The sequence below is a fragment of the Molothrus ater genome, chromosome 3 (assembly GCF_012460135.2).
Source record: "Molothrus ater isolate BHLD 08-10-18 breed brown headed cowbird chromosome 3, BPBGC_Mater_1.1, whole genome shotgun sequence".
Taxonomy (NCBI): Eukaryota; Metazoa; Chordata; class Aves; order Passeriformes; family Icteridae; genus Molothrus; species Molothrus ater.
Window position 1 is genome coordinate 61676292 of NC_050480.2, and position 19255 is coordinate 61695546.

Consider the following 19255-nt stretch of genomic DNA (forward strand, 5'->3'; position numbering starts at 1 on the left):
CATCAGAAAGAGTACAAACAGCAGCAATCACTGGCAAAGCAGTGGGTATGTACTATTTGCTCCAATGGCTTTTATTTGCATTCTATGAAACAATTAAAAAATGCTCAGTTTTACATGTCAGAATTGAAAACTACTTTATATCCAATTCCAGCTTGATAGACATCGTTTGTCATAATGCAAAAGATTATGAGGGAATCATGACACACCAAGAAATGTCATTAAGACTGTTTGTTGCAGGCACTAAACTGTCCTGTATCTGTTGGCTCAGCAACTGAGAGCACAGAGAGCAAATGTAATGCCTGTCTAAGAGCTGAATAAAATCTTGGGTCATTAGCCCATGTGGTCGTCTCAGCAGCAGGCTATGACAGCCAGTTTGCTCTTGTCCAAAGTTAGTTTTTAAGGGTAACATCACAAAAAGCAATTGAAACAGAACCTTTTTACAATTGCACTCAAATTAATGGTAAACAATTTCTCTACTGGGTGGCCCAGCATGAAGATGCAGACATTTGTGGTAATACAACTGTATTTCCAGGTGTCTCAGAAGGGTTGCCTTATTTGTGATACAGAGAACCACATTCTTCTGCAAAATAACAAAGTATTTCAGGAAACATGAGGGAATACTTTTCCCTTGCATAACTTTGGGTTTGGTTACAGGTTTTAGGGTAATATATCCACTGTACTGTCACAGGACAGTTTCTCTAGAAACCATGCTGGCTAAAAAAGGGAAAGAAATGTCAGAGATCACTTCTGAGGTTTTCTTCTCCCTGTGATTACTATCACCTTTACATAACAGCTGGCTGATGAAGAAAATTATGTTTAAAATTATGCTGCCATAAATTCTTTTCCCTTATTTTTACTGCAGAGCAGTTTGTGACTGTGCGCACTTGCTCCTCGATAGAAATCATGCCAGCATGCCAGCCTGCCTTGTGGTGATCTTTCTACACACTCCACCCAGCCAGATTTTAGAAACAATCCAAAAAACCTTCACTCCACATGGCTACAAAATCACATTTATTAAAGTATTTCATCTCCATAGCAATAAAGTAAAAAGTCATACAAAACCCCCACATATCTAGCAACACCTCACCAGTCTCCCAATAGCCAAGATAACATTCCTTTAGTTTCCACTACTTAGCTAACTAGCAGAGGCATTTTTTACAGGAAATCCAACCTCTGTTTCTCAGTACATGTTACTAAAATGTAGAGTCTATGCTTTTAATGGCATCTCTGCTACCATCTCTTCTTCTGCTGACTTTCAGAACAGAACTAAAACCCCAGCTTCTACAGTAACACCTCCTGATGATAATGCTCCTCTTTTGCCTGATAAAGTATTTATATATTTATATTTTCAGTTCTAGCTACTGGGACCTCCCTGAGCCTGGGTGTGATCCCTAACTGGAATTCAACATTTTTGGGTTTAAATTTGATCTTAAGTGATTAAGACTAGTAAGCTTCAGCTCAACACATAAAACATAAACAAAACAAAAAATAAATCCAGTATCATGACAAAGAAGAATCTGATGGATGCTCCATAAAAAATGATATGAAAAGGCCAGCAAGCTATTATTATTTACTCAATTTCATGATAACAAAACTAGCCAATAAAATTATCAGGAATCAATAAAAAAAACCCAGGACTTTCTCCACCTGACAGATAGTGAAATCCTAGAGCCTCTACCAGAAATGTTGTGGAAACCAAAATTTAAGAACTGCTAAAACTAGTGAAGGATCCATCCACTGAAGGTTACAAAGCAAAAGTTCAGATACAAACCTAAAGTAAGAAAGTGTCTAAAGCAATGATTACTGGAAACAAACAAGGAGTGAGATCTTATTTCTAATTGACCACTGCTGAGGACAGACTCATTAGGCAGACCTCTATACAAGCCCAATTAACAGCCACAGATCAATTCAGCTGAATTCTGTTTTACAAAGAGAGATGATCCTAGCAAATTTCTGGCATTGAAAATGGCATAATCCACAAACAAACTGGATCACAGTCTGGGGTTATACAGTCTTCAAAAGGTCAGGAGGTACAATCTTCCAGCAATATAACACATTTTTAAAAATCAATGTGAAAACCCACACGTACTCTCATGTGGAAAAGAGTACAAAAACCTAGACCAGCTCACACATGCAAGTCACAGCCAAAATCTACTGTAGTGGAGAAGAGCTGTGAGCTCAATTCCCAAATTCAAATCAGATGCAAATTTCTGAAGATTTAAATTTTTTATTTTCATGTATGAGTTCTGTTGGGTCTCTGGAGTATTTTGGTAGTTATTCATAAAGTGTACCAGGATCAATATTCAAATCTAGAGCTGTAGAAATGACAGAGATTTAAGGTCGTAAGTACAGATGAAGAATTTGCTGAATTCTTGTCAACTTGAGTGTTAAGAAGCTATTGTAAAAATGTGAGCACTTACTACATGTGCTGGCAGATTCAGGTACCTCTGTCTCTATTCAGATGATGACCCCTCTTGTGAGAAATCACATCATATGACAGAGGGAGCTTTGGAGAGAAATTTTAACAGAAAATCCTATGAGAAATGTAATGCGAGGCTCTGAGCTTTGCTAATCTTTCCTGGTTTATTAATTAATGCAAACCACAAGTACACTTGCAAATAGGAGATGAAAATAAAAGTATCTTATACCTTATCTATGTGCGATCCTGTAAATATGAGTATACGCATATTTACCATGGAGCTTTAATATCCAAGACCAGGCTGAATAGGGCTCTGAGCAACCTGATTTAGTTGAAGATGCCCCTGCTCATAACAGGTGGCCTTTAAAGGTCCCTCTCAGCCCAAACTATTCTATGATTCTAATAATATTACCCATGATTCTGCATGTCAGCAGCACTGACTTGGTAATGTCTCAGAGTACAATCTGTTGTTACAGCAGAGACTAATTACACTAAATATAACACGATCTATTTAAAAAAAGCTTACATTGTTTTCCATTGTGGCTGTTACTGAAAGCTCTTCTGAAATCTTACTAAGTGCTTTGAAACAGCTCTTGAAGTTTAAGCCTAAATTTTTAATGAACATTTATATTCATGTGCCCTAATGCCAACACTGTCTTTCATCTAGACTAGATCTTCTGGTGTGTTGCAACTCATCTCTACAAAATGTTTCAGAGTAGGCACCTGCAATCATCTTCAATTTTCATCTCTTTTCTAGTAATTTCTATATTTTTAAATCACTTCTCTCAAAGTTTGTTACCAAAGCCTTGCAAGTTCCTAAGGTCAAACTAATGGGCTTGGATGCCATATTGCCACTTTTTTTAAAACAAGCATTCCAGGTTTGCAAATCCCCCACAATGCAGAGCAGCAAGACTGGCATTTTCATTATCAGGTCTACGAGTTTGTGTGTCAATTTTTATGCTGCTCTGGAAACCACCCAGTTTCCTTACTGGAACATGTCTGGCTCAGGAGTAATGCTTTCACCTCAGGTTTGCTTTTTCCCACCTGTTCTGTCTCTTGCCTTTACCTCTACAATCAAGCTCAAAGCAGTTCCTCATTCTAGGTGAACTACAAGTCATCTCCAATTTTTATGCCTTAATTCAAAGTATGGAAAGCTCTATTTTGCTTGTCAGGTATCCGTTTTTTGACAGCTAATACATCCATTTCTTGTAACATTATAGGTCACCTTGCATGCTGTAAACTCACTACAATGACTGTACTTCACATGTATGAAAGATAATCTCATAATATAAGAGTCTACTTTATTATCTTGTGCTTCTGTAAATTGAGAAAGATATCTGTCTCAAAAGCAAATTATGAGTGCCTTTTGGTTAATAAAAAGACATTTTAAGCATCATACTTTTATGAGCAAAATTGATGTATATCAAGTTGTATTTTGTTTCAAGCTGATTTTATCTGAACTAAAGCTAACAGTAAAAATAGTGTCCTCCTATTTATACGGGAAAACCTTGAGGTTTTTTACTCAGATCAGATTCAAATCCAAAGAGCACTTTATTCAAACAGACTTACACCAACATTAATTTAAATAAGGTTTCTCCTGTGACCCATTTCTCCAATATTCTTGGAGAATAATGAACAGAGCCAGAGATATGCATATTGACAGCACTTTTACAGTTTGCTTATGTATTATAAAAAAAATTAGGAAACAAGCTATCAGAAGAGGACACAATACTTAATCATATACAGTCCATCTAAAAAGGGAGGGCAAGTGCCATATATTTAAATATACTTAATAAGCTACCTTTTGAATAACTGAAAAACAAGTTTGCCATCCAATCCTTTAAACCACTAGTTTTAATTTAACTATAATTGCCCTATCCCCCCATCCCTTCATCGTGCAGCTCTCCACAAGGAGCACTAATGCACTCACCACAGACAGAGCCTCGCACTAATCTCCTCAGATGTGGTCTCTCGGGGAGGTAGCGGTATTTGCATCCAAAGATACTGAGGTTTGACGTGTGGTCTCCAAAGAAGCGGAGCTGGCGGTATCTCTCTCCACAACGGTAACAGAAATTAGTGTTACACTGTGAACAGGTCATGTGGTCACACCCTTCGGTTCTCTGGATGTGGATCTGGATGAGCAGAAGGAAAGAAGAAATAATATTTTTCCCCCCTTCCTAAGCACAGGAAAGCAGGCACTACCCAGGGCAGTTCACGTGCCAGAAGAAAAGAAGCTGCAAGCAACTCCCTGCAAAGTCAACACTTGAATTAATTAATACTGCAGCTGGCTTAAGACAATAATGGTTTTCTGAGGCATGTTCAGAGCATTAAATGTGAGTTCTATTGTTTCCAGATTCCCACTTCCTACATAATCCTCCTTTTTGGTTTAAATGTTCATATCAGATGAGAATTCTTGTCCTGACTGAAATTTTTGTTTTATTGCTGAAGTAGATATGCTAGCACCAAACTTTATTAAAAATAAAAGCAACACAGTGAATATAGTTATGAACTCCGTTTGACCCCTCCCCAGATGGGTTTCCCTCTTAGGCCACCTGTGGCTCCACTCCCTTTTCCATCACAAATTGATATGGCATTTTGTAATAAACACCAGAAAGACACTGCTGTTACAGTACATTATTTGAGAAGTATGGATGCTTTCTCCTTCTTAAAAAAACAAACAAAAAAATTCCACAAACTATTTGTGGAATAAAAACTTACACTAAGCTTTCATGATACCCACAGCACAGCATGAAACAGGGCTAATACATCCATTTCTTGTAACATTATAGGTCACCTTGCATGCTGTAAACTCTGCATGCCCTAGTTCTACAGCCATCTTTCTACCGATTGCCTGCTAAATAGTTCCCCATCCTGCATTCGAAGACCACGTTCCACAGTGGAATTGTAGATAGCCCAATAATTGAGGTTGAAAGTGATGCTCAGGGGTCATCTATTTTAACCCCCAACTCCAAGCTGGGATATCTCCAGAGAGATCACATTGCTCCAGATCTCATCCCATTAGATTTAAAAAATTTCCAAGCATGGGTATGTCACAGCCTCTTTGAGCAATCTATATCATGCTTCACCATCCTCCCTGGGAATACTTTTTTCCATTACATCCAATTTGAATTTCACCTGTTGAAACTTGCAACAGATCCATCAACGCCTCCTGAAACCTCCTATACTTTCCTACATGTATTTATTTTGCAGGCAAGTACAGGCAAAGACATGGCACGACCACTCAGTGGCCCTGCAAGCACCAGAGACACTGAAAGCTCAGTGAGCTCCAGAGAGACTCGCGACTCCTGGGGTATCCAACATTCTTGGGAGGGTCAAATGCATTTGTTCTTTGGTGCTGATCAGGGGTGATCTGGGCTCTCACCTTGCTCACCCAAACATCTGCTGAAACTTGCACTCTATCCATGAAATAAAGTGATGCTTTCCACCTGCAACACTCGTGGTAGAAGAGTCACAAGGGTAACAGTAGCTCCAGATACCCCTGCCAGCCTCCCTGTGCCACAGTAGTGATCTCAGGATTTGCTTTTCTATACTTTCAAACGCTGCTTTTATACAAGAGGGGAAAATGTTCACAAAAGAGAGAACTGGGCTATTAAAAAAAAAACAACTTCCTAGTGGGCAAGTATTCTAATAGATTAAAATTTGTCTGACTGAGCAAACATCGCCCTTTACCCCAAGGAATTCTGCTGTATTACAGGTGTCTTGTTTTCCAGAAGCATCTGAAAAACCACCATTGCTGATGAGCTTTATAAGCCACTTGACTTCAAAACTTTCACAGTTAAGCACTGACAGTAGGCAAAGCAGAAAGAGAACTCTACCCAATATCAAGCATAACGTAAGAAGATATACACTTTTTTTTTCCTAAAAGGGACATTACATTGTCAGTTCAAATTCTTACTTCTCAGGTTACATGTGAAAAAAGATGTTGACTACAGTTCTGGAGTTACTGTAATTCCTCAGATGAACTTGAACTGAAACAAAGGTATTTTAATAGTGACTTAAAGTATCTTGACAAATTAACTTTAAAATTTAATTAAAATTAATTTTTCAGGTGACCAACTCAGACAGCAACTACAGAGATTTCCATAATTTAAAGGGTAATTCTCCTCATCTGCTGATTCCATCTTAAAAATGTAAATGAGGGAACTAGATTTTTTGACTAATGAGAATTAACTGGTTGCTTTATTTTCTTTTTGAATCAAGACTGTTGAATTCTCCTATCTCTTCTCTAATTTACCAACCCAATTAAGTTATCACTCATCCTCATTGTAATTCTGTAGAGGAACCATGGAGCCTATAAAAATCCTAGATGCAAATCAAAATTACTTCACATTCCAAAAATAAGGTAATTTTTATTGGTAGTAAGAACTTCAAGGAGATGCTAGCAATAGCCTTTCATGTTCTACCATTCATATCAGAAATATCCACCTCTTAGAAACTGCCTGCCATCCTTCTACCCATGCTTTCCTAGAATCCTCCCAGCTCCAGTTAGTCATGCATTGCTCCTGAATCATTTGTCCATCTACTTGGTCCTGCCCTAAATTCTCCAGACATACTGTCCTCTTGAAACATGAAAGAAGTTGATAAGGATTTATTATCTCACAGACAAATACTGCAACTACATGCACTTCATATTTACTTCATCAAAAAGCTAACCATAAAAATATTTTAGTCAGTACTCATCTGTACATGTAACTGTCTTCAAATGCTGCAAATCTGGAACAACCAGCTGTACTCACCTGTACCTTTTTATTGCAAAAAAAAAAGGTGTAGGCCAGTACAGTGAGTAAAGACTTGATTAGAAAAAACAAAGTAAAAAACCCCACGAACCCCAGCTGCAGGGCTTTGCAGACTGACAATGCCAGGTGAACTTTGGATCATTTGGTCAGGCTGCTTTCAAGCCCAAGACATGACATCTCACCAGATCAACTTCATCTCCGGTTTACACGGGCATGCCTCCGCGCCCTCCGGATAATCCAGTGACAGAGATGGATTACAAACCTATTGGTCGGGAAAGCCATGGTCGATGGCTCGGGTATTCCGAGTGCTCCTGCCCCACTGGCAGCACCACGGCACAGGCAGCAGCCAGGGAACGCGTGAGGCCGGGAATGCCACGCTGGCTGTGGGAATCTGCGGCCGTGCAGGGCTTGGTGCAGTGTGACTGCAGGCTGCCCTGCAGCATGGCCACTGCAAGCCCAGCTTCTGAATGCCTCCATGCATTCAGTCAAAGCTACAGGCTTCACCCTGCGCCCATGGCCTGTTCAAAACCAAACACGTACACCCGCCTCATAGGGGAAGGTGAGCCATTCGGAGACCCAGGAATTGTTCTTCCATTGTTCTTCCAGAACAACAGGGGTGAAAACTACACACCAGGGGCAAACACATCAGTTGTCTACTTGACTCCAAACTGGAAGTAGCACAGTGGCTATTTCAGACCCTTATTTTACCCCCTCTGCATGTTACATGCCCTCTCAAAGAAATCTTCTAGGCAAATCACTGCCAAGAGTTCTGAGATGAGTGGCCATGTCTCCTCCACCTCTGAAGAAAACCTGCACAGCTTTATCACTTTGTACACAAATAAGGACTCTCCTCCCTCCAGAAGATGAGAATTAATTTGCAGAGTGCTTCCAAAAACTATACCCTGAATTATTTGGTAATGCTTATATGAATCAGAAAGATAAGAAGCACACACTCCTTTATTTGCATTGACCTGCTTGTTCTTAAATTTCTGCTGCTGTTCAAAGCCTTCCAAGCCAGAGCTGCTATGTGGTGTTTCCTCAGATAGTGCTGCTTTTGAAATCTGTGGTAAGATAACACCAACATGGAGTATTTCCTTGGTTTGCTGTACTGTAAAAACACTTGTGTAAACAAAAGCATTTTGTTGCAAACATACCAAGAAATTGTAAAAAAATAACCCCTTAAAACAGCACTGGGGAAAGAAAAAAATATTATGAATTTTGGCAAATTACACCCAATAATGTAGCAAATTTTCACTGATTAGCCAACTTACTCTAGAACAAGACCAGACCTTTTTGGACTAGTCTTGTTGAGAAAAATGGTCTATACTGACTCTCAAAATAGTGTATAGCAAATTTGGAAAAGGCTGTATTAGGGAAAAAAAAGGTCAAAATAAATTTAAGATACAGTTAAAAAAAAGTAGCATTTTTTCCATATTTCCATACTGACACACAGTCACAACACGAATCTAACATTAAGCATTTGGACTGTGTGTGACATTTTTATTATCTTACGTAAACACATCTTGGAGAGACCAGGTAAATATAAGCCGTTCCTATTAGATGGGCTAAAAGCTGTATCCTACTACAGGAAAAAGTAATCAAGTTTAAGCTTATCTAACAGTCCCTGCTATATTGACATTACAAAGGATTATGTTCTTTCAAATCACTTACCCAAACCACTGAGAAATACTCATATTTGCCTGAGGATCTGCCTTTGTATACACATACCCCCAGGTGTGTTTTGATTTTCTCACCTGCATGCCCAGAGAAGATAATGCATTTGATTTCTCCATGGTACAGCTAAAAAGAGTCAGTGTATGTATCTATCTGTAGGTATAAGTAATTATCTCCAGAAGCTATCTGCAAAATATGGTCACAGTTTACAATGTCATCAGTATCACACTTTGGAAGCTACCAGTCATTTTACATATTACTTCATTAAAGAAACTACCTCTACTTAAGTTTCTACCTTAAATTTCTGTTAATTTCAGTTTTAGTGAAGAGAGGAAATACTAGTATCTTTGAACACAATTTAATATTGACTTTCCCTCAATCTGTTTGCCAATTTTGGCTACTGCAAATTTTCAACCAAAATATGAAAGAGGTTAAAAATAATGTATGTTTTCACCAGAAACATGGCCTCTGTGGACCTAGAACATGGATAAATCAAATAGTGTCTTACAAATTATTTTCTTTGTCACTCTTTATTTTATTTGGAAATAGGATTCTCATCTAATTCAATGTGATTTTATATACAGATTTTGGAGGTAGAGATGGATGGGAGAGAGAGGCAGAGAAGTATTAGATGTAATCCCCCTGACTTCAAATTGTTAACTGTCAGAATGCTTATCCCTATGTGCCCAAACATCTACTACAGATGTGATGTAGAATACTGGTTAAGATGTATTTTTTAAACTACCCAAAGATGTATTTTTTTAAACTAACTGCCAGCTAAGTGTTACTTTTGATTACTTGCAGGTTATAGATTTGATTTAAAGATAAACAGTATGTTGAGAAACATTTTGGACGTTGTAGGCAGGAAGAACTTTTTTTCTGAAGAAGAAAGTTAAGAGTTGGGGTAGCTACACAGTTTAATAAAAGGTTGAATTCCCTCTTCAATATTCACTTACAGTGCCACATTACCAAGAAGGACTTAACAGAGGTTCTTTTTCTGTGCTAGTTTCATAAGTTTCCATACTGCCTCCCACCATGTAGAAGGTTTTATTTTCCTTTGATTAAGAAAAGAAACCTCAAGTATTTTTTAAATTAGCAGCCAAACTCATGCAACTTCATGCTTCAGAATTAGTAATAAGCCATGTAAGTTTAAAGTGTCCAACCTTTTCTTTTGAAGATGGTGAAAAGAGTTGAATATTTAAACACAACATTTTAAATTTTAACTTATTCATGCTGAATGTTATACTTAGCAGTTTTGGTTCCTTTCTCTTTCCAGCTATCAGCTACCACTCCTGGTTTTCCACATTCATGTGTTTTTGCTTGGTCCACCTTCTTAATCTTTTGGACAATTTATTTAAGTTACATCATTCCCATTGTCATAAAATCTGACACAAGTTAAACAATTAAATCAAAACAGACACTTCTTCCCACTCTGAAAAGAACGAAGTATTTTACTTTAAGACTTCCCAGAAAGTGAACATTTTTGGAATTGACTCAAATCTATGAACTTTACCAAAAAGCAAGCGATAAAAGGTCACACGTGTGCAGGAGGAAGAGTAAAAAACAAGCTACTGATTTCAGAGCTTTACAATTTTGCTCAGAGTTTTGAAATCTTTCAATTTCAAGCTATAGCATCACAGGCATTTCTTTCTCAAAGACCAAAATATGATACTTTATAAACTGATAAACACTTTCTTATTTGCACAGTGTAAGGCTCAAAGTGTTACATATACTTTGTATGCTTATAAGTAAATCTTATAAGTAAAAATTCAATATTAATTTTCCATGAAACAGTCCCGCTTTGACTTGCTACTCTGTTGGTAGCTGTGAAAAAAACTGTGAACAAATTTAAGAGTGGCCTTCATTAATGGCAACGGGGGCAGGGGTGTGCAGGGCTGTTGCATCTCATCTGAGTAGTGGGAAATGCTGCTCATCTCTGAAGGGATCGATGACATTTTTAGGGTGTGGAACTGCATTTCAGTGTTGAAAATTAATAATGAGAAAGACTTCAGAGAAGCATCCATGTTGGAATGAGAAAGACTTCTGAGATCATCAACTCCAACCTTCAATCACCACATTGTCACCTGACCATGGCACTGTCACATTCAGTCATTTCTTGAACACCTTGAGGGTTGGTGACTTCACCTCCCTGGCAGCCCATTCCAATGTTTAACAACCCCTTCTGCAAGGAAATTCCTCCTGATGTGCATTCTGAAACTCCCCTGCAGTTTGATGCTATTTCCTCTTGTCCTGTCACTGGCTGCCTGGGAGAAGAGGCCAACCCCTACCTGCCTACATCCTCCTTTCAGGTAGTTGTAGAGAATGAAGAGGTGCCTCCTGAGCTCCCTTTTCTCCAGGTTAAAAAGGAGGCTCAGGAGGGACCTCAGCCACCTCAGCCACTCCACACAGGACGTGTGCTCCAGACCCTTCACCAGCTCTGTTGCCCTTCTCTGGACTCACTGCAGAATCTCCGATGCCCTTCTTGAACTGAAGGGCCCAGAACTGGACACAGCACTTGAGGTGTGGCCTGTGAAGTCCCACCTTGAGGTACAGCTTGTGAAGTAGTAACATTCAATCCTACAAAACTTAGAGTTTTGCCACGTCTTAGTTTCCTTTAGTTAACTTGTTGACAGAGTATTTCCAGCCTTACTCAGACATTGAATACACTCTAACTCTCTGGAAAACCTGACAAAGGGCACTGAATTTCCCTAAAGCTTTCCATTTCTTTAAAGATTTTAGGATTAATTTATTTTGCAATTAATTGACCCAAACATTTCTATGCTTCATCAAAGCCCCCTCTTAATAATTTCCATAATGTTTCTTGACATGCAGACACTCTGCAGAATCAGTGCAGGAACCAGCAAAAAAATCTGACCTGTTTTTCTCAATGGGTCACTACAAGAAACTGCACAGCAAGTGTGAATTTCATTTCCAATGCTGAGCAGAAGCTACAAGTACTAATGTATATTTAAATGCATATTTGAACAGTTTGAAGCCACTACCTGCAAGCCAAGGGAGAGCAGCTCACCTTGCATTTTGGACACTTCTGGGCATTCCTCTGCCCGTGTTCGATTTCGTTGGCCCAGTGACGTAACAGCTTGTCTCCCTTCTTGTATTCTTTGCAGTTAACGCCTTCATGCCAGGGAGAGTGGCACTTGAAACACCAGACAAATTGGCAAGATGGACACTGGATCTGTATAAATGAGAAAACACCACATGTTTGCAAGCTGGGTGCTGATACAACTAGAAAGCCTGTTTTAAAACCACTGCTCCTCAATTACAGGAGCAGCTGTCCAGCAAAGACTTAACATCTTTTGGAGGCTCTGTTTTAAAAACACAAGAAGTTGTGGAAGCTAGCTTGTTCTTTTCCTTTTCAAAAAAGAGAAAATACAAAAGTAATTGCTAAAGCTAGGAAAGGCCTCAATCAAATGAAGCACAAGTAGCTTGGCTTAACCACAGGCACTACTTCCCAAAGTGATTGTGTGGGTCAACAGACAAAAGGCAGAATCCAGAAAACTTACTCAATTGCCTCCAATACATTTGTGAGAACACCTGAAAATTAGCTTGACAGTTTTCAGTGCAGTGGATCTGTCCTTCTCTAGGAACAAACTGCACTACCAAGGCTATCACAGAAAGCACTTGGTCTTCTGAAGAGGTGCTACAGAGCTTGGCTTCATATGGGTTCTGAAGCCTTATATTAGAAATGGTCCTGGGAAAAGGAGCCATGAGCAAGGCTCTCATCCAAGAGCCACAACTACCAACGGGAAGTCAGGCACTTCCTTTTGCTCTTGACTGCGTCAAGGCAAGCTGAGCCTGTGCCAAACAGCCCACTTGCTACAGACCACACCTAATGGCAGAACCCACAAGCCATACTCAAATTGGGAAAGGATCTATTCTTTCCGCTCCCTCAGTTTTCAATCATTGTGTCAAACAGGTACCATCGTCATCACGTCTTCTTCCGCAGCCTGTTTATTTTTTTTTCATGAAAAGCTAAGGCAGCTACTGTGTTTGCAGGAGTAATAAACAGAGGCACATTGCAGCTGCTAATATGACAAAAGACAGGCCTCCAACCGGGATCATGACTAAGGACAGCACGAACTAGAACACACCTTAAGACTCAGGCACATCCAGGCTCCCGCAACATGTTCACTTTGCTCAGCAGCAAAACATCTCAGGCTCAAGCGACTGCTGAGCCCTGTCCACCATCTCCAGCTGCAGTCCATGTCTGGCACTGCCCTGGCTTCGTACCCAGCTGATGGATGGGACTGAGGAATTCAACCAGCCAAACCAAGCGGTTTTGGTTTTATCTGCATCCAGACTTGGTTCACCACCAAACCACAGAAACATCTGTGCTGACCATGACGTATGGGGGTGCTTCTCAGGAAACTTCATCCCAGAGTGTAGTCACATGTGAAGTCCTCAAAACATATTTCTCAAGTTCTCACTCCCACCAGCTGCTGTGCCCTCCTGTTGAGTCCTGACAACTGGTGTTATGCTTCCTTGACTACAATTAAGAGTCCAAAGTAGGTGCTCTGATATCCCTTACATATTTTGCTGGGGCTAGTCAAAATTGTTTACACATGCAATCACTACATCTTGTTTAAAGAGAAACAACACATTAGGACTGAAACATGTGGATTACAAACATTGTTAGTTTTTGCCTGAAAACTCATCCAAGGCCATTATGAAGTATTAAACAAAAGCAACAAAATCAGTGCCCTTTCTCAAAATCTAATGAACCAGTGGCCAATATGCTGAATCAACAAAAATATACTAACTTGCATCTCAGCTTCCCAGATGAATTCTCCTAATAAAACCAGCTTAACAAAAGGGAAATTTCTGCTCTGAGGAACCTAAAGAATGATACATTTATATTTCTACAAACCAAACTAACACAGAGCACTGATAAATGTTTATACAATACATTAAAATCTAATATGCACAAGAAAGTCATCTAACCTATCTAACCCATATCTCTCTTTCTTTTTTCCTTTTTGTCCCCCACTCCCTCCCTGCATTGAATTTATGTCTTTCAACAACACAAGTCAGTGTCCTACTGCTGGGAAGATAGATTATAGCAAGCATCATATTGAAGGGCTCAGTATTTGTTATGCCTCAGCCAAAGATGGAGCTTGTAGCCACAAGTCAATGTTCTACAACCTGAAAACTTTTATCAGTTGCAGTATTCAGACATTTGAGAGAGAACACAGTTGTTAACAAGTACAAACCCAAATCAACAGGCTAGGAAGTTAAAGCTCCTTCCTTAAAAAAAAAAGGCAACATAATTTAAACCACAAGTTCTGTGGGTTGGTTTTTTTTTTGGTTTGTTTTTTGATGAATATGTGACAAATTAACTACATACTCTATCTTTCTATTATAGCATGTACATAAGCAAAAGCAATGCAGGAGCCACCAGGATATGTATTTAAACTTACACACGCACACTGACATCAGGTGTTTCCAAATACATTTATCAGAAAGTACTGAAATACAGGATGAGGCTATAACCACAGGAACTCAAAATAACATTTCTTACCACAAATGGCCCTAACAGAACTAGTAAGAACTCTATGTTTCATTACCAGTTTCCTCTTCCACCTGTCACCCTGACAGCACCTTCCTCAAAACTGAACTTGTAAATAGTTTTTATATTTTGAATGGGCTATTTCACTTCTCTGTGGGTTCAATGCTTCCTGAGCGTAACTGAAGCAAGCAAAGAAAACCTATGTACCTTAAGTACTTATGAACCTTATTTTTCTTGGAACTAGTAGCTGCAAAAAAACCTCTAAAACCATTCAAACTTGGATGCAATGTGATGCCCCTGTGCTTAAGAAACAAACAGAACAGGGCAACTAAAGCAGTCTTTCACGTTCTTATTCTACTTTTTCTCTGCTTTTCTGAAAGGAAAGTCAAATGTTATTTGATTCAACCTTCAGTACTTACATATGAAATCGCCATAGCAAGGACGCAGAAAAGCTATCTCCATATTATTTTAAACCAGTAAAATATATTATAGTCCAGCAAAGCAGACAAACTATATCTGCAAAACAAAACATTAACCTTGTGTTTTTTCAAATATGTTTTTTCTCACACAAATATTTTCCCACTTATTTTATGATTTCTATTTTGTTGATTAAAATTGAGAGAATGGATATATACACAAACTTCTATGCCACCTAGAGATCAGCCTCCCTTGAAATAGAAAAGATTACACAATTTTGTGTTCTAACTCTTTTGGTTCTCAGCTTTCTGAAACACTGATCTTTAAGGCTAACATCTTCCATTTTCTTAGCAAGCCTCTTTACTGCAAGCCACTTTATCTACCAGTTTCCTCACCTCACAGGAAAAGACTTTTCAAAACTGATAAATAATTTCAACACAAAACACAACATGACCTGATGATAGCAAAACTGACTGCTCATAAAAATATTCCTATAAACTGAAGGTACAAAAAGCTTAGTGAGATTTTCTGCTGCTTGGTGGAACAGTAGTTATATAACAGGATGGCCAAATTAATCATGCAATTAACTGATTACATGAATTACAGTCTCTAGCTGCAGTCACTGTCACTTTATTTGAAAATAAATACGAGCTCCAGCCAAAACATCTTCCTTCTCCTCATCATCAACCCATCCACGCTCTTGAAACAGCTGAAAATAAGCAACAACAAAACAAACAAATTTTGTACCCCATTAGGGCTCATCTTTGATCCAGCTCCCAGTGTGACACTAAAACATCAACATAAGCAAAAGCAGGCTGGCAGGAATGAACTGCTGAGAGAAGGAGGGAGAGCACAGCAAAATCACCACACCTGCAGCAGCTGAGGCTCATGCTCAGATTGAAGCAATGTATAGCCATGAAGATACCTGCCACTTAAAGATAAAATCTGACTCAAAAGTGGGGAGCTAATAGATCAAGCATCTGAACAAATTCCTGCTATTTCTAGAACAACTTTCAGAAATTCTTTAGTAGTTCAAAAAAAAGACAGTTTGTGTAACAACCGCATTGAAAAAACATTTACATTTGCAAACCCAAGCACTCAAGTCCTCCTTTTATGTGACGTGTATCTCTTGACAGAAGTGAACAAGAAAACTTCATTATGAATCTCACAGAGCAGAGAGTATTGCTTCTCCATGGCAAGTGGCAGGTCAAAAAACTAACTCTAACAGGCAAGAGCCAGAGCTTCCTCACAGAACACGTCTTCTTACTCACTCTTGTGAAACCTTTACCCGTTCCATGCACAATGGAACAGGTAAAGCAGCAATTTTTCAGTTTTTGCCCATTTCTATTGCTCTTTTGCATAACAGCTCTGAACAATGGTTTGTTAGAGTCTTGTCTGCAACCACATTACACTCTCAATTCAGAACATATGAGAAGGAGCAAGGAAATTTTCAGAGTTAATACTGGATACATTTATGATAAAAATATTTTATATAGAAAATTCAATAGTTCTCTTGCTGTTCTGTGTGACCGACCCTAAGTGGCAGTAATAGTAGGAGAAAGGTTTGGATAAGCAAGTTCTCATTTTCTTCTCCTCCTCCTTCCTCAACATACACGTTAACTTCCTAGGCTTAGTACACCAAGACTTGAATCTCAGCCAATTGAACTGCTGGACCTAGATCAGTTTAGCTGACACAAATCAGCTATAATAAGAAAAACTAATTTCTAACTTTGCTGCCTCTTTAAATTTCCATGTTACTTAAAATTTTAAATACTGTATAAAATTTTAGAAATGGCATTAACATTTTTAAAGCATCAGTTCAAATAAAGTCTTGGATTTTAGAGTGCTTTCCCCTTGCAGTGTATAAAAGAGTGAGTGTACTGGCTGTGCTATGACCCTACCATAGGCTTGTGCATATGTGTTCCCCACACGACTCAGTTCTCTTGAAGCCAACACTTGCAGTGCTGGTGCAGAATTCATCTGGTGCAACTGGTGTTTATATTACTTGCATATGAACAGGGCAGCCTCAAAAGCCTCCAGTCAGATGTCTCCTATGCTATACACAAAAGAAAATGTGTCTTCGCCTCCCAATAGCCTACAATACAAGGCACAATGTGTACATGTAATCACATGAGAACCTAATAAAACAGGTAATATTGGTCCACAGCTATGTGTGTATGTAAATTACTCACATACACTCCATGTCATACACAGTCGTCTTTTTAAACCTTCTTCCTGCAAAAAAACTTCTCCTTGTGCTCAGCTTAAAACAAATCACTAAAACTGTACCTACATGAGAAAACAACTGAGGTTCAAAGAGCATGCTGAAGCTCTGTGGACCACGATCATCCATACTGCTTGCCAGCATTTTCCCAATTATATTTCTGACTAGCATCAAGTAGACATTCTTGCACACAACACCTGGGCTCAGCTCAAAGGACACATTTTTGCCTGAGTCTGTTGCCAGGAGATTTCAGCTCTGCAGATCACAGGTATACACATTGAACCCCCGCATGACCAGTGAACTGCTCCTGGCTTGCACTATGCATCACACAGTCTCCCATTCTTTCCCATTGTGGTTTGTAGGGCAGTTGGGAACATTTTAACTGTAGCATTTTAACTCATAAAAGAGCACTGGTTGTGCCCTGAGGAATGTTCTCAGATCTGGCAGGCCTGTGATACAACAGCTGCACCACCAATGACCCACACTTGTGGGACACTTAACAGCCTCTGACACCTTAGAGAGGAGCCTGCCAAAGCATTACAAGCTCTGATCTACCCTGGGTCACATCTGATGTGTGCTGATGATGAAGCAGATGGGTGAAGGAGAATAGCTTTGGGCAGAAGGAATTTTACTTGCAGTTTCAGATTTTTTTTCACCTCAATGTAAAATGACAAAAATTTGAAAACACTGAGTCCAACAGAGTGTGGCATGTAATTCATGTCCTACACAGATATGCACAAATAGCTCATAACTTAGAATTAGCTTTACCAACTTTTCAACTCCAATGAATACACAACCTTCCACCTTTTAATCTTCATACTAGGCTGAATCTTATGCTGGGTAATTAGGGCTATCTAAACAGTCATCTAAACTCCTACTGAGAAGAACTGGTTTGTCCAGGAAAGGCCAGCTCAATCATGAAATTAACCACAACAAATCTAATAACCAGATGGAAAACTATCACAGAACATGGTGCTGCAGACCACTGTTGTCTTCCGGAACTCAGATGGACTTTAAGCAGCTCAAAGCTTATTCCAAATTCTTGCTTCTTATCTTTGATTAAAATCACAGTATAAGCAACTCTTCTATGAAAAGAAATGCTGCAGAAATGGCTCTTCCTGCCCCCCTATTTCTCCAAATTCTGCATTGTGAATGATGAGACTACAGCAATGTATCATCTCTGGTAAGGGAGTGAAGAAATCAGACCCAACAAGCACGACAGACAACAGGTCTATTACTAAGGAAGAAGCAAAGCCAACAGCCTAACATCATAAGATGCCCAGAATTCACTCACCCAGAGTTTCAGGGAAAACTTAAAAATTGTATGTCTAAAATTATCAGTTGTAGTGGTAACTCCCCATTCCCAGCCTCTTCTGACTGTGACCATATTGCTTGCATGTCAGAAAGAAGTCACCCCTTAAATTAAAATGTGTGTCAGGACAAAATTATGTCACCTACCAAAAAATACAGGCTGAAGAGTTCAGCTGCTTGAACTGTTAAAAGTCAATTAAGTACTTAATCAGTGATGTACTACTACAGGTTCACATTCCTAATCACAGCTTGCACACAGCTCCAGTGAAACAAAAAAGTTCATTTAATGCTCACCAAATGCTGTCCTACTTTTGCAGTGCCATCTAACCCACAGCCCCGGCAAGCATGCTCACTTTGTATTTGTTCTCCAATTTGGCAGGGGTAGGAATGTGGCCTCTCCTCCGGAAGGTTGTAAAGTGCTTGCACTGAGGGCATGGCTTGGTGCTGGAGTCAATGCGGCTGAGTTCCAGGAAGTATTTATACTTGATGATGTCGTCATGGGGCAGGTTATAGAGGACAGTTGTTTCATCCAGGTGTTCGCTGCACTCTGTGATGGGGCATTTTATATCCGCTTGTCCCAGCTGCACCTACATAGGAACAAAAAAAAAAGAACTGTATGACCTTTTGCCTGGAAAAGTTAAGCGAGCATTGGTAAATTTTGCGAGGAAAATTAACTTCAAATACTGTAACAATTCAGAGACTACCCAGCACACCGTCTCAGATTATTTCATTTGTGCTTGATGGAGTTACACGAAGCACACTGCAATTTTTCCAGAGAGCATTTTCAAATCCAAACAGAAAAGCTAATTACCCTGACAAGTGCAATTATTAAGCATATTCTCTCAGTCTATGTACCATGGCTACATACACCACAAAACCAAACACAAGTCCTAACTAAAGAGGTCCACTTCATACTTTGGGTGTAATGG

The 19255-nt window shown here is 39.2% G+C and overlaps 1 protein-coding gene across 1 annotated transcript in view; it reads right to left on the reverse strand.

Moving 5' to 3' along the window:
• The window catches only part of RNF217 (ring finger protein 217), a 64564-nt gene that overhangs the window by 13959 nt on the left and 31350 nt on the right, over nt 1-19255 (reverse strand). Inside the window, exons 2-4 of the mRNA XM_036404518.1 lie at nt 18680-18913; nt 11879-12043; nt 4350-4551 (exon numbers count right to left, since the gene is read on the reverse strand). Of these exons, the coding sequence (XP_036260411.1) occupies nt 4350-4551; nt 11879-12043; nt 18680-18913 (601 nt within the window). The remainder of the gene's footprint in view (nt 1-4349; nt 4552-11878; nt 12044-18679; nt 18914-19255) is intronic.